Raw genomic sequence first — 16,101 nt, forward strand, 5'->3', positions numbered from 1 at the left:
TATATTCCATTTTACTGTTGAAATTTGAATCTACTCACCATGCCGACAGCGCCCCTGGTGACTGTGCCGCTAGACTGCTCAGCGCTCACTTCAGACGATGTGAGTTTCAGAAACGCCATTGTTTAGTGAGTTTCATACGGAGTGAAAATTTCCATTTTCGCAGATTAATTGATGCGTTGGTTTTAGAGAAAAGTGCATAAATCTATCAATTGGACTTCGCAGAGAAGAAATTCAATGAAATATTATGTGAGTTGCCAGTCCCAGGTGTTATTTTTGGAGTTTTCCTGGGGCGCGAGGGTGACCCAATTGATCCGCCATTTTGAAATTTCTTGTAAAATACCTTTCCAGGTCATTTTCAAAGTAATTGCACAAGTTTTTCTTACAAGGAAAGGTAAGTTGTGAGTGTGGAAAGTGCCACTATGGCTGAGGTGTCCGGAACGAGTTCAATGGGTCAGACTGCGGGAGGTGTCTTGACGTCCGGAACACTCGGGAATACTTCAGTGCCTCCGCCACCGTTACCCCACTCGAATAGTCAGCAGCAGCAGCAACAACAACAGCAACAGCAGCAGAATCAGGCGTGGCAAATGTACAACTTCAGCAACATGTACAATACCGCGGGCTTCAGTCCACAGTATGCGCAATACTACAACGCCTACTATCAGCACATTCAGCACTACATGAACTACCAGCAGCCCAATAAACCCGCTGGTCAGATGACACAGTCAAACGCCCCGCCTGGATTTGGCAATGTGGCGATTTCGAATCAGGAGCATTCGACTGAGAATCCGCCACTGCCAGCGGGGCCACCGCCGCCGACGGTGTCCAACTTCGGCAGTCCACGGGCGCCGTACTACAACGGCAGCCAGCAGGCGCAGCAGCAAGGACAGCAGTCCAAATTCGGTCCCATTCGCTTCCACATCAATCGCCCCACGAAGCAGAATGTCTTTCACAATCACTTGGCGAACATGGGCCAGAAGCCCGGCCAGCAGCAGCCTCAGCAGCAGTTCCCCAACGGGCAGAAGAAGAAGAGGAAGAAGAACAAGAACAAGCAGCAGCAGCAGGCATTTGGCGGCAATGATACTTCTCCGGCACAGCCAATTCCTCCACCGCCGCCCACGATCACGCCCGACCTGACCAAACCTCCGCCACCTTTGCCTCCGGCAGTGCCAAAGGCGCCGAGTCCGCCTCCGGTGAATTTCCCGAAGAAGACCCCCGCGGCCCCACCGAACCCATTCAACAATCCGACAGATGCGTGGCCCGAAAGTCTGAACAACTACGTGACGCGTTGCTATGCTAAGTGCAAGACGGACTTTGACAAGGACCAAATTGGGATTTGTCTGAAGGGACGGATCACGGCGGCGGCGAACAAGGGTGAGCTGTGGACCAAGGATTGGGACAATGAGCCCATACCGAGTGTGCATAGTGAGAGGAATACGATGCTGGTGCAGAGGCCGCCGGTTGCGGGTCTCCTGACGCAATACCAGAAGTCTGGTGGTGTGTCGGGAAGCTCGTCAGTGAAGAAGGGAATCTCGCAGAGTCTCGGCGCGCGTCTGGGCTCGAAGTCTGGCCACGGGAGCAGCCGAGTGAGTCGATCGCGTTCGAAGTCACCGGGGCGCCATGGCCTGAAGCGTCGATCGCGTAGCTCTTCGGTGAGTCCGCGGCGGAAGCGTCGCAGCACGAGCTCGAGCAGTAATGCGTCGTCGTCGTACCGGGGAAAGGGGGGTGGCAAGGCGTCAAAGTTCTCCATGGGTGCCAAGAGCAAGAGGACGAAGAAGGGTGGATCGCCGTCCACGAAGAAGGTGCCCTTTTACTCTGCAAATGGCGTTATTGGGGGTGCCGTTGAGGGGAGTGCCGAGAGGCTGCAGCAGCGCGCGGCGAGATTCAATAAGCCCAGCGTGCAGTCGAGCGTGGTGAGTGTCGCGATGAATCCCTTCAACAAGCGCAAGAAGCTTCAGATGCCGTCCGTCAGTCGGCCATTCGTGGACGATGCAGACGATAGGGAAGGTCACTTTGACTTGTCGGACATTCACATCGTCGGAACATGCAGAGATGTGGAGAAATCCTTTTTGCGACTTACTAAAGCGCCAGCGTCCAATGAAGTGAGGCCTGTGGATGTTCTGAAGATCTCTCTGACCAACGTGAAGGCAAGATGGGTGGAGAAGCAAGACTATTACTATGCGTGTGATCAACTGAAGTCTATTCGCCAGGATTTGACGGTGAGTTTGAGTTTTCACATGATGCTGTGAAGGAATGTATGTCTAATTGATTGCCTTTTTTCTTGTGCTTTCTATAGGTTCAAGGTATTCGTGATGGTTTCACAGTGGAGGTTTACGAGACACACGCTAGAATAGCAATGGAAAAGGGGGATCATGAGGAGTTTAATCAGTGTCAGACACAATTGAAGATGCTTTATGGTGAGGTTGGGGGAGAGAATTGTTTAGAATTCACCGCATATCGGATACTCTACTATATCTTCACCAAAAATACACTCGGTAAATGTTGTGTTTGTGTGCTTTTGAGTATGAGTGATTTGTTGAAAGACTAATTGCATTATTACTCATCTTGATTCTTTGCAGACTTGACCACAATCCTAAAGTCTCTGACAGTGGCAATGCGTGAAAATGTATCCGTAGCTCATGCCTTAGAATTAAGAACGGCATGGGCTTTGGGTAACTATTGCAAATTTTTCCAATTATACAAGTCCGCTCCCCTTATGGCTGGCTACCTAATTGACTGGTTTGTCGATAGGGAACGCAAGCTGGCACTTAAGAGTATTGTCAAAGCGTACGTAAAAACCTTTATTTTTATATATTCTCTTACATTACCATATGTTATCTTCCTTTTCCCCCGATATGATCTCATTGCTCTCACACCACCAATTTCCTTTGATTCACTTTTGAATAGTTTGTATGGTGGCAGGAATGGTGAGTGAGAGCAAGAGAGAGATTTACTAGAAAAAAAAAGAGAGAAAAAGTGGTTGAAGAATTTTCAAAAGAAAAAGCTCATTTACATGTGAGAGTGTGAAGTGAAAGAATGCGATTTGTGGGTTCCTGACGGTGTGACTGAGCTCATTTCTCATACTAATTCCACATTATGCAATAATTAAAAATATCTCTTTCAGCCAAGACGATGGAGGTTGCGGAAGAACAACCACAGTGTGTGTAAAGTCATTCAATTGACAATTGACATTAACATATTTCTAATTGCCCAGTCATGGTTCTTATCAGTGTATTTTTTCATCTAAAGTTGATTAATATCAAATATCAAGTTTGCAATTTATGCGAATGCATCACTAAATGCTGAATTTGCCAAATAAGAAAAAACGTAATGAAAATATAATTATAAAATTTTCTTTCATAGAGAAATCAATAGACACTGTTCATCATGTGGTTTTTCTTTCAAAGCTCATGTTTTTTCCCACTTTTTTCGTGTGGAATTTTATGTGGAATTCAATGCAATTTCTCAAAAAAAAAATTCTCTTGAATGATTTTATGTCTGAGTGATGATTTTATGTAATAATTGTACATTTTTGTTTATTCTCTCTCTTGATGCCATCTTCTACTCTTCTCCTTCGCGAAAAATTTCCAATCATAAAATCTCCCCAAAAACCAAAACCGCGAAATGGCACGCACACACATGCAATGTTGCGAATCACAGATATCGGCCGAATATTCCTGTGGAATTGGTAGCAAAAATGCTGGCTTTCGACTCGGCGCAGAAGTGTGTGGAGTGGTTGGAGCCAATAGAGATCACCTTTGTCACTGCTGATGGCGTGAAGGTGCAGATCGACTGCAAGAACAGCATGAATATTCTTGCGAATGTGTAGAGATGATGATGATAATGATGAGGAGGTATTCTGTTGGGGGAAGATTGAGGATTAAGAGGCGCGCGACTGAGGATGCTGCCGGGCTGCGTCGACGTGGGAGTGGAACGGTGGATGGAGGAGAGACATAGTGTGAAGGACGGATTGAACGAGTGCTAAAGACACTGAGAGACACGATTAAGTGAGAGTGTTGGTTGTTGGCGTGGACTAATTGGGAAGAAGAGAGACTATAATTAGTGAGTGCGATAGCCTTCAGAACATTGTGAGGGTCACTTAAATTGAACTATTTAAAATTTAAAGAAAGACATGCAGATAATTTTCTCGTGCGGAAAATATCCCATTACTAAAATAATTTCCTTTAAAATCTTACCACTATATAATTAAAAATTTGTGATAATAAGAAGTTTTATCATGAGAGACGCTATATAAAGAGAGAAGAGGAAAATTCTTACCTGAGATGGCGAGATATTAAGAAAAAGTTATAGTTTTTAGGAAAGAAAAGCACACAAGATATTTTTATGTTGAGTTATTCCAGGTTTCAGTCTAAATAGCCCAAAATGTTAACCAATTACACTGACCCATTGGTGGCTTCCTGGACGAGAATGAGTGAGAGGACATCGTAGAGTCAACAAATTTCCAATATCCCCAGCGAATCTTCCTGCAAGTTCCTCATCCCTAATAATTCCTTCTTGAGCAACTCAATGAATGATTCCCATCTATCTCTTTGTTCTCGACCTCGCAACCGAGGAGAGAGGACTCTCTTCCTATCTCAAGATTATCCTATTAGTGTTTAAGGTGTTTTCATCTCTTTGTGCGAATGAAATTTCCCTCAGATACTTTTTTTTCTTCATTTCTCACACTTGTTTTTCATTTACTGAACATATGTGATAGAATCAAACACTTTGAGATTATACGTTGCATTTCTTTTCTTCAAATAAAATTCATGATTTTAATCATTTGTGTTGATTTTTCTCACTTATTAATTCAATTAAGAGAAATCAATTGCTGAGGGAAAAGAACAAAGAGATTCTGTATATATTGGTTTGAGAGGAAAAAAAAGGATAATAAATATAGTTAATTGCAAAAAGAAATGTGTTTTCACTATAATTCATTCGTTTATTATTAATTCACTGCAAAAAAACACCTTTGTACACGAGTTTCTCTTCATCTTAGACAATTCATCGCTCTCTATGAAGGACAACTTGGTATGATGGGAGGAGGAGATGTAAGGGCAAAGGGCGGAAAATACACTAAATGCATCGAATTGCAAGAGAATTAGGTCATCGCTGTCAATTGGATGAGAAATTGAAGCGATGAACGCAATTGAATGTCTGTATTCTCTGGTAAACCTCTTCAATTCCGGCGGATGAGCTGTAGTGGTGGGTCAGGGACAGAAGGCGGACTCCGCCGGCGCACTCGACCTGCACCACTGACCACTTCTCCAGCAACTTCAGGCAGTTCTTGATCATCTCCACTGACACGGATTCACCTGAAAAGTCAGTCATCGCGTGTTAGTGATGAGACTCTTGCATTTAGCCCATCAAATTGCAAATCTCACCAAATTCACACTCTTGATTGTCAAACTGTTGCCTGATCTCCGACAGGGCGCCTTTCACGAACTCCACCTCCAGCTGTGCATTGCCGAGCAGCCGATGCAAGTAGTCAACGACTGTGAGGTATGTTCTGGCAATGGGTGCGAGGATGGCGATGGAATTAATATGCTGATGCCTCTGATTCTTGTCAATCACAACCACATTCTCATCTGTTTGGGCAAAATGGTACAACTCCTCGTCGTCATCATCGAGGTCATTATTGAGCAGGAGTGTTCGATGCACTCGTTGTGCATCCAATTCAGCCTCTGTATAGTTTTTCTGTTGAAACAAATGGGAAAATATCAAAATTATACAACTGCAATGAACATGAAATCACAACAAAGCGAGAGCCTCACCTTTGGAATACTTATCAGATCTCTATCACGCATTTTGAAGAGTGTCTCGTGGAGGAGAGTATCCAAATCTTGGCACGGCTTGTTCAATATGAATTCATATCGGAGGATATCACAGAATTTGTGGCACAACGCCAAGACATCCTCTTCCAGCAGCGACATTGAGTCATCCACCATCTCTGTGGGCGGCAGGAGGGCATAAATAGCTGTCGTGATGACGGACTCCAGGACGTAGAAGGGCATGAGGGTGTTGGCGTAATAGGACAACTCCAGCATTGCCGGCACTGTATTCACTGGCTTCAAGAACATCTCGCCACTGCTCGTGTCTGTGGTGATGAGTTGTGTGCCCAGGAGATTGATCACATACTCAATGATTGCTCGTGATTCGCCAGTGAAGCCCATGTCTTTCATCCCATGTAAATCCTCTCGGAGATCATCCAGAGCCTGTGTCAGAACACTCAGCGTCACACCGCAGCGATATCGCGTGAGTAGAAGGAATGTGACGGCATTCGTGGACATCACGGTGGTTGCACTGGCACAATCGTACACCACATGCCGTGCTATACTGTCCACCAGCGCACGATTGTCCTCCTGCACAATGTCAGTGCCGTAAAGCGATGTGGAGGATTTGGTTTGCTGCAACAGACGATCGCCAGGCTCTGCTTTTGATGGCAATTCACGCTCTTGATTCCGCTTGAAGGCATCCACGAGTTCACGCAGGGAGAAAGGTTCATTGAAGTCAATCCTCATCAGGCCATAGTTGGACTTTACTGCCTTCCAGATGGCCGAGATGGCTGACATGAAAGTCTCCGGTGGTTTTCTCTGGCCCAAGTGTTCAGCCACAAAATTCCCATCCACGAGACGCTCATAGTTCACTGATACAGGCACAAGTAGAACGTCCGGCAGGGCTTTCTCCATAAAAGCCTCCACCACCACAGACAGGATGCCACCCTTGGGAATGCACGGTTTTCCTGATAGAGTACATCAAATAGAGAGGTATTAACTACTAATCTTAACTAGTGATATTCTATTGATAAGTGCTTGATAAAACTCTCACACTTACCCGTGCGCGTTCGTCCGCCCTCGATGAAGAACTCAGCATTGTGACCCGCCGTGAGGCAGTGCTGTAAGTACGAGTGGAGAATAGCTCGGTACACAATGTCCTTTTGTCCTGTCACCGGATCAATCTTCCGCTTGATGTAGAAAGCGCCCAGACCACGCAAAGCCCACCCAAAGAATGGGATACGAAGATTCTGACCCGCAGCAATTACGGGAACGCGGAGATCATTGTTGAGCAGCATAAATGTCACGAGCACATAGTCCAAGTGGCTTCGGTGTAGCGGCAGAAAGATCAATGGTGTGTCCGGAGAGCGTCTCGAGGCGGCCTTCAGCATTTCAATTTGTGCCGGATGAGCCACAGCTCCCGTGAGGAAACAGGGGAGAATCTTGTAAATGAGCCACGACGTGATTTGCAGCAACACATTGCTCAGTTTCGAACGCATGTCCATCATCACTTTGCGAGCTCGCTTATTGTGCCGCTCCAGCATCTCCGTGTACGTCTCCGTGTCACTGAAGGCTTTACCTTGAGCCTCAGCTGCCTGTCTCTCCTCGCGCACCGACTGGATTGCCGCCTGATCAATGGCACTCTTCACGCGCTCATCCTCCAACACAATGGGCGACACTTCGGGAAAGTGATACTTTCTCACTCGCAGACACTGTGCCAGGATGGGAAACCACGTGCCCCAGTCGTAGTTTGAACGATTTGGGCCCTGATTCGCGTGCTGTGTGGTGCGCAACACATCAATCACATCGCGACGCCTCTCGTGCGGATCCAACTGAATCTCCGATCCGGGAGCACAGGAGCGACACGCCAAACCCTGGGGCAGATTCTGTGCTGTCGTCGGCATCTGCATCGTGGACTCCTTGATCTCGTACAGATAATTCTCACGGGTGCGCCGGTCCGTCTCTCGCTCCTGAGCGCGCTTTCGACGCTGTTGTTCACCGAAACGACGCAAGAAATCGAATGTGGGACGCTCCTCGACACGCTGACCGCCGTCACCCCAGCCAAAGCCATTGTATGTCCATGAGCCGTACACCTCCTGAAGGCGCGTCGACATCACATCAACCATGTCGCCAGTCCTGCAAAGACAGCACACAATCGAGGAAGTACAACTACAATTATTATTCATTTCCCTTCAGCAATTCCCATACTCCTCCTCCCGCGCAACCCGCGCAAATGCCCACAAATTCTTCAACTCTGTTTTCCACCTCATCGACTTTTTGGGGCATTGTGAGACGACAAGCACGCAGAAGAATGCGATGGGTCACAACCACTTCAATGGGGGGACACCAGACCCAAAGAAGAGTTGATCAACAAACTCTGTTGCACGTTAATTATTGAGTATAGACAGATAGTCAACTTTACACTGACAATCCCCTCTTCCGCTCTTACGCCAGCGCGCATCGTCTTCAAGGAGAGAAGGAAGCGCATCGATTTCTAAAATCACACTTGTGAAGATTCATTTATCTAAAATTCCTCATTTCAGGGTTAATCTGATCAAAACGCATTACAGAAAAAATTGCCAATTTTGTCGCTGAGCATTAACATAGCAAAATACACCTTGCTATTAATCTCAATGCATTTTAATGCCACTTATTAATGCAATCGCTTGCCTATGACGAAATTCGATGAATAGTGTCACTGTGAAATCAACTTTTCAACGAGTTCTAATACCGATCGACCCCCCTCTTGGTCCAATGAACCAGAGCAAGAGATGCGAGACGTGATTACCGCGATTTTCAGTGGGGTCAGGGACATTTGGTTGTTTGTTGATCTTTTTTCTCTCTCTCTCTCTCTCTCTCTCTCTCTATTAATCACTGAAAATAGTAGCAGGTTTATTGCCATTTTTGTATCAACTTTAAGTGTTTAAAAGCGATACATTTTTGCACAGTGAAAATTGAACTCAATCGCGCTTGAGATTGTCAAGTAAACCAGTAAAAAAAATGCATTGGCAACACAACTTTGGGTCACACTGAGTGAGGAGCGCCGAGAAAAATATACTCTTCTCAAGGTTTCAATTTCAGTCGCAATGTCTATGTGCATCAATGTGAATGTGATACCATTAGAAGGTTTAATTTTTTAAAGCAAATTTGCATTCAACAGGCACGCTAAACGCAAGCCTGTTTGTTGTCATCTTCATTGCCTTCCCATGAATTTGATGCCTCTTTTCTCATTGACTGAGAAACAACACCATATTATGTAGAGAAGATCGGAGCTGACTGGAACACAAATCGCATCAATACCTAAGTTTGTTCATGTTTTTATGCTTTAACAACCCCTTTATCACATGTAAGCATGCAGAAGTAGCGCGCAATTAAACTACATTTCAATTCACAAGCTCAGAAGATTGCGAAGATTGTTTGGCTTCAAAGGAATATTCAGTCTAAGAAATACCAACTTCAACATTTCACTCGGCTGTCCTCTAAACATTTTTAATCAATAACAAATCATACGGTTAAGATTTGCATATTTTTATACAATTTTTTCGTCTTCACACATAAATGAAAATAAAGGAAAATTTATGAGAGAGCACCACAATCAATAACGAATGTCACATTCGTCACACATTTCAGACAAACGAGTGTAAGATAGAGAAAATCATCCGATCGGGATTTTCTACATACATAAAATATATTTTATACTAGATTATTCTGCCCCCTTTTGTCCATTCTCGCGGACATGAGAGGGAAAACAGCGAGTATTTCTCTCTGTCTCTCAATTTGGCGCAATGTGAGCAAAAATGAAAGAGTGAATGCGAGCATAAAACGAGGCATGAGCCAAAAAGCAATGTAAAAAGTCTGAAAAGGAGACGCGCGGGTCGCTAAAGTTTATCATCAATTCCAGCCAATGAGACTTTTATTGTGAACTCTAAACAGACGTGTAATGGTCAAGAGAGAAATCAATCTCTGCGTTCACTGATGAGATACAATAATATATGGCAAGAAGAAGAGTCATTTCTAACTGAATTGTCGCCAAAGTCAGTAGACAAAAAAGCACTGTTTACATTTTATTTATCAAAAGCAGGAGGAAAAAAAACGATTGGGGTCTTTTTGGGGGCACACGTCTGATATAATAGCGAAAAATGTAGTGGACTTTTTACTAGTAGTTTGTCTTATTGATATCACTAACTTTGTCTTCCGGTAGATACTTTTTTTTATATTTAGAGCAGAAATCGATAAAAAATACTCTATATTTATTTCATTCATTATTCAATTCAAAATTTTCTTAAGAGCAAATGAGAATCGGAGGGTATTGTTCCCAATGTTGCGCCCCACAAATCTCATTTTCACCCCTTCAATGACTGCTGAGCAGTCATTGTGAAATATTCTCCAGAAAGAGACACATTCATGATAATTTGTGCACACTTATTATTATCATGGTATGTATGTATGTAAAGTGTCATTAGAATAAGAATTGTATTTATTTATACGACTTGTGGTCGTATCAAATTGAGTCTGTGACGAGGGCAAGATGAAGCCTATGTATGTAATCTCCAGTGATGTGCCAAGTGTTAATAGCAGCACAAATTGTATGTCTCCTATTTATTAAAGTTGTATTTTTAGTGACGGACAATATTCTTCTTCTCTAAATGATAATTTTCAGCATGTTTATTCAGCTTTTTTCTCTCCACACTCCATCATCTCTCATCATCAGTATTTCACTTTATATTAATACACAAATCAGAAGGATTTATGATCGGGACACTCTTCCCTATCGCGTTTGCATGGAAGAATAGGTCATTGAATTGCGTATTGGATTCTGATGTGAGATAAAGTACATTTTTGTGTAGAATGACTCAATATTGTTGAGATTCAATAAACCTGTATATTAGCGAGACGAGAAGAACAAAAACTCTCTCACAGTTTGAATAAATGATTGATTAGTAACGTGTACTTTTCCTATCAGTAGAAAAAATTTCTTTGGCATTTTTTGTTTCTTCTTCATTCTGTGTGTATTGTTGCCAAGCGTGGGAAGAAAGGACAGAGTTCACTCATCAACTCTCATAGGACAAGGTTTGATGATTTTTTGATATTTGAGGCGGGATTAAGAGTTACTTCATTTTTACCCAATTAACATTGATAGTAAAAGCGGGAGTTTTTTTTTTGTTCTTGGCTTTTGTGACATGAATCTTCCCGATAACATTAAATCTCTTTGTGTCTCTCCTGGTTTTCCCTCCTATTGTCTCACGACGGGAAATGACGATTACAGCCCCCCTCTTGACAACCACATACAAATCCCCCCAGTGATTTTTGCCCTCTTGGACCCAATGTACTTTCACTGATACCGTTGACCGCAAGCTCAGTATAATCTTATCACTAGAAGAATTCGCCAAATCACCTGTTCGAATCTGTCTCGCAGGTGAGTTTATTAATAAATTGCAATATCGCTCCTTCTTATCGCGACAAAACACACTCTCGCGCTTTGTTTACCGCAAAACTCTCTAGCAGCGTCTCTTTTTTCTCTTCTTCTTTTTTTTTTGAGGACAAAAACACAACGTATAATAAATAGCCCAATAAACAGTTGAGAGATGATAGAGAGAAAGAACAGTGAATCACACCAGTCTTGTGCGACTTTTTTCATGTTTAAAAGATCAATGCGTCGCCTTCAAAATATGCACAAGTGGAAGTCACATCGGGTGGGCCCAAAGAGAGAGAAAACCTCGTGCGAGATTTGAATGTCTCTCAATGGAAGCAATTCACGAAATTTGACCACTGAATGCAATTGACTCACAATGTTTTGCTTACATAATCAACAGAGAGCAGTTCTTAATGTGTGTAGGTATTAAAATTTGCATCGAAGGTGGATGACAATTTTCTTGTGAAACTCACCTTTTGCCAAATAAATAGTAAACAACACAGAGAAAGAGGAATATTTCAATTATTCCCAGCATTTTGATCGTTGTACTTCAGCCCGTGAAAACAAAACTTTTCCACAAAATCGGTAGCACTTTGTGATAAGATTCGCCTTATGCAATTTATACAGTCTACACTTTGTTCCAATCGTCAGGCTTACAGAGACAGTCAGTGAGTGAGAAAAAGATACTTGATTGTACTTATTAGAAAATGTACAACAGGAATAGTTCTCTTAAGTAGTTGAAAAGAATTAAACGACAAATTGTCTCGTCACATTATTTCTCCCATCAAAGCCACTGATATTCACGTCCAAATTGCACGAGTATTTGAGCACGTTTTCCCTTTCCTTAACAACAACACCGTCCAAGTTATGTGAAATTGCAATGGCGAAGGAAATTTCCTTCTCATTTATAAATTACACTGCACACTCACACCACACTTTATATTCAATTTATATCTCCACTCTTTGCCGTCTCAAGCTATTTCGAGGGCCAATCGACTGATTCTGACTGGCTCATTCAAATGACTGAAGACGACTGTGTCTCTTGTGATATATAAAGCCTCAACACAGCTCCCTGAACTCTCATGTCTCTCTATCCCTTCTCACTGCACTCGCACACGATCAATTGGTGCTGTGCCACACGACATATGTACAATAATAATAAATTCAACTGATAACACAAAGCACACAGAGTCTCTGTGTGACATTCGCAAAAAAAATCTACACGCAGAAGTTGCGAATTTTTCAATGAATTTTTCGGATTGAACCAAAAGCCAATCGGAAGCTAGAATTGCATCAGCCGTAAATTTACGTGACCTTGACATACTCCGTTGCTATTGGCTGCTCGATGATTTCCGAAGACTCCCGAACGAGGGTCCCAATGAATTTTTCGAAAAGAATTTTTGAAAAGATTCTAGTCTTAAATTTTGTACACATTTGGAGACTTTTAGCGTTGTATTTCGACAGAAGTGTTATGGAAATGAGTTTATGTGATGCTCACACACTCACACACACTTTCCGGCGAAATAATTTAATGGGAGGGAAGCAAGAAAGAGCGAGACATATTAATTTATAAGCAACAACAACAATATACTAAGCTCTGTTCTACAAAAGAATTCAAAAAGTATTTCTTCCTCTGGACATAATAAGCTTCTTAGTAAATGTCCTGAACATCGGAGTTCTTCGGAAAGACAGCGAAACAGAAGGTAAAGACACTGGCAGACGAGCAAATTGTACCGGATAATGAGAATTGATCTAACGAGACTTGTTCTCTCTGTTCTCCTTCTCTCGCTCGAGGAATCATTCTATTAGACACTCAATGTGGTGTGATCCCAAGGCATTGCTTCAACACATAGTTTTAGTTCACTCCACCGGATAGAATTGCGTCGTATATTCCCATTGGCAGTATTATCTTGACTTTTTTCCACTCTCTCTCATCTCTGTACAGCTAAATGTCGAGACTTCCCTGCATGATCGGATTGGAGTGATTGAGCCCTTTTGCCCGATGATTTCGAACTCTTGGCATTGAAAAGGTGATTTGAGAATGCAATGTGCGAACGGAAGTGTCTTGAATTAATTTCCATGGGCAATGCATTTGAAGCAGAATGTGTAAATTCAATTCGACGCCACTTTTGTCCAGTGAGAGAATGATTGTATTATGCAAATTGGCGCGTCTGACGACCGCAATCATATTGGGCAGTGCATTTTGCGCATTGATTTCACCGATAAATCTCATACTCACAGAATTCTGATGAATTTGTCACTGAGATGTTTTCACGTCTCTTTTCTGCAGCACGATCGGACAAACTGTGTGCAGTTGGAAGGTGGCTCAAGAAAAATCTGCAAAGAAAATTATATAATTGAGATGAATTAAGGCGCTTGACTATCAAAGTGCAAAGAGGCCGAGTGGTTGTTATTGAACTAGAAAGCCAAATTCACCTGAAATCACTTTGAGCTCTCGGCAAGAGATTTTTCCACTCTTGTCGCTTTTCACGCGATGAAAAATTCAAGCCCTCTTATTGGAGGCCTTGAGGAAATTTTTTAAAATCTTATGTAAGTGTATCTAATTGCCCGCCAATACAGTATCCGCATCAGGAGCTCGCAGGATTCTCCCTCCTTATCGACTACCTCAGCTTGGTGGGTAGTATATTATGTCAAGTTCTTAGGTCGCTAATTCACATGTTCCACTGCCTCTTAAATGATTTACATGGCAAATTAAGCAGTATATGAGTTAGTTGCGCAATTTACACTGATTTTTAGGGTTATGTCAAGCGCTTTTTGTTTACACCGTTTACACCTCTCTCAAAATAGGCCTTTTTCTTTCGGTCTCATTGAAATGTATCACCCACTTGAGAGGCATCACTTTAGAATGCATTATCATCATTTCTGCACACTCTTTTGTGGCCAAGAGGCGAAAAAAGGAAGAGCGCAAAACAAAAAACAAAGCACGCTACCATGACAGGTGATAAATTGAAATTCACCACCTCGGCGTTGTAAAATCACCTCTTCGCGTAATTGCCGGTGACTGACACGTGGAGCGCTCCCAGTCTGACAGCCGCTCCAAGGAAGAAGAAGAAGAAGAGGTGCTAGAAAAGAGGAAAAATTAGAATTTGTGTTTTATTGTGGTCGAAGAAAAAGGCTTTTCCCTGGGTGTCCATCTAGCTCTCTAGTCGTTAACATCATCTACAGACGCCTCAGATATAGTGGAAAATGGTGAGTGAGTGGGCGACATGCGAAAAGGTATCGGAAACGATAAAATTTGTCATTGTTTGACGGACATAACCTATGTGCGGCGGATGATGGGGGCATTTTCTGGCCAGGGCAGCTCATTCAGTGCATCTCTCTTGTTTCAGGACGTGTTCCTCATGATTCGGCGAAAGAAAACAACCATTTTTACAGACGCCAAAGATAACACGACAGTTAGCGAATTGAAAAAGATGATAGAAGGTGAGAAAAGGTGTTGGGCATTTGTGAGGGGGTTGCATTGGACGCACGCTCCCGGATGCTGGTGGTATTCCCTCGCGAGCACGTCATTCAGCACGGGAGACCCAATGGCAGCTACCGATGGTCGCGATGAGTGGAGCGACGAGGTGATAGGCGTTATCGCCAAGCCGACTCTTCGCGCCGAGGACAAAGTCCTCTCTCCAGAGCGAATCATCAGCTCGCGTTTTTTTGCCCCTTGACCACATTGCGCTCACTTAGAATTCGCGCGATCTCCTACGCGAGTTATGTAATACGTGCCAATTACAGCGTGCAATTGCTCCTTGCAGGAATACTGAAGATCCGACCCCGCGATCAGCAGCTGTACAACAAAGACAACACAATCATGGAGGACGATAAACCGCTGCAGGACTACGGCATCTCAATTGTTACAGCGAAGGCCCAGGCACCGGCTCAGCTGGGTCTGGCCATCAGGACGGAAACGGGTGAATTTGAGGCGCTCGAAATAACACCATATTCGTCACCGCCAGACCTCCCGGACGTGATGAAGAACCAAGAGGCTGCCAATGGCCAGGAGCAGGTTGCTTAATAGCCTTTTTCTCTTCTCAATGGAGCCAGCAACATCGCACGGAGAAGCGACGGGAGTTCATGTGAGATAAGAAGCTGAAGGGAAGTGTTTCTTTTGGACAAACAGCTCATAAAGTTGAGGTAAAAAAAAACTTGCAAGAAAATTCAGAATAATATGTTTTCTATTTACCAATTCAATGTGGAATTTATTTTGCACTATTTTTTTCTAATTAACAGATTCATTCTCTTTCTATAGTTTGCATTGTATTGTCCCATCTTTTCTGCATTTTCCCCCAAAAATACATCTCGATTCTCTTTTCACGCCTGATAAATAGATATAATAAAGCGGGTTTCGAAATATTTACTCTTGATTGCCTTCTAAAAATTCTTCTCCCCAAAGCACACACACATTTTTTACGACTTTTTCATTTTTAGATAGTTAAAAGCGATGCGATAGTTTTTTCCTGGGGAGGTTTTCATCCGTGGAAGATCACAGAGATACAATGACGACTTTCTTGTCCGCTCTCAATTCAATAAGTTGGTGCTGTTTTCAGGCTAACGCCACAGATTTCACGCACACACTTCGTGTGTGGGAATCACAAAGTTTCGCCTCTAAATACTCAATAAGAATCAAGTGGCTTCATTCTCAGTCCTTCCGCATATACCTACTTCAAGCCTTCTCTTCCACTTGCCACCATCCCCTGAGAAACACTCTTGCGCTATCCCTCAATTTTCTATGAATGTACAATTACTTGCATATAAATTTCTTTGATTTATAATTTATCTATTGAGACGATAAAGGAAGAAAAAAATTAACGAATGTGGAATAATTTATGTAATTTGTAAAAAAAAAGAAAGAAGAGTATGAGAAATTAGTGATTAATAAAACTTGAAAGAAAGAGAGAGAGAGAA

At 43.0% G+C, this 16,101-nt stretch overlaps 3 protein-coding genes across 5 annotated transcripts; 2 read left to right on the top strand and 1 right to left on the bottom strand.

Moving 5' to 3' along the window:
* Positions 1–97: 97 nt before the first annotated feature.
* LOC132258569 (leukocyte receptor cluster member 8 homolog) lies at positions 98–4,116 on the top strand. The gene is made up of 5 exons (XM_059755927.1): positions 98–246; positions 349–2,216; positions 2,294–2,492; positions 2,577–2,784; positions 3,658–4,116. Exons 2-5 carry the CDS (start codon positions 420–422, stop codon positions 3,824–3,826), a joined length of 2,373 nt encoding a protein of 790 aa, XP_059611910.1. The 5' UTR covers positions 98–246; positions 349–419; the 3' UTR covers positions 3,827–4,116.
* Positions 4,117–4,918: 802 nt separating this feature from the next.
* Positions 4,919–14,144, bottom strand: LOC132258568 (glycerol-3-phosphate acyltransferase 1, mitochondrial). 2 transcript variants are annotated; one of them, XM_059755926.1, is made up of 6 exons: positions 13,621–14,144; positions 13,424–13,521; positions 6,832–7,907; positions 5,772–6,739; positions 5,382–5,694; positions 4,919–5,312 (listed from the first exon to the last, which is right to left on the bottom strand). In XM_059755926.1, the coding sequence occupies exons 3-6, from the start codon at positions 7,895–7,897 to the stop codon at positions 5,113–5,115; spliced, it is 2,547 nt and encodes an 848-aa protein (XP_059611909.1). In that variant the 5' UTR covers positions 7,898–7,907; positions 13,424–13,521; positions 13,621–14,144; the 3' UTR covers positions 4,919–5,112. The 2 variants fall into 2 exon arrangements, with proteins under 2 accessions (XP_059611909.1, XP_059611908.1); XM_059755925.1 differs by lacking the exons at positions 13,424–13,521; positions 13,621–14,144 and adding an exon at positions 11,658–12,390.
* An 85-nt stretch (positions 14,145–14,229) lies between these two features.
* On the top strand, positions 14,230–16,100 carry LOC132258580 (elongin-B). Of its 2 annotated transcripts, none has more exons than XM_059755943.1 (3): positions 14,230–14,421; positions 14,535–14,628; positions 14,952–16,100. In XM_059755943.1, exons 1-3 carry the CDS (start codon positions 14,392–14,394, stop codon positions 15,209–15,211), a joined length of 384 nt encoding a protein of 127 aa, XP_059611926.1. In that variant the 5' UTR covers positions 14,230–14,391; the 3' UTR covers positions 15,212–16,100. The 2 variants fall into 2 exon arrangements, with proteins under 2 accessions (XP_059611926.1, XP_059611927.1); XM_059755944.1 differs by having other exon boundaries at positions 14,237–14,394.
* The last annotated feature ends 1 nt before the right edge of the window (position 16,101 follows it).

This window comes from Phlebotomus argentipes, unplaced genomic scaffold (genome assembly GCF_947086385.1).
Source record: "Phlebotomus argentipes unplaced genomic scaffold, Phlebotomus argentipes genome assembly scaffold_4, whole genome shotgun sequence".
Classification (NCBI taxonomy): Eukaryota; Metazoa; Arthropoda; class Insecta; order Diptera; family Psychodidae; genus Phlebotomus; species Phlebotomus argentipes.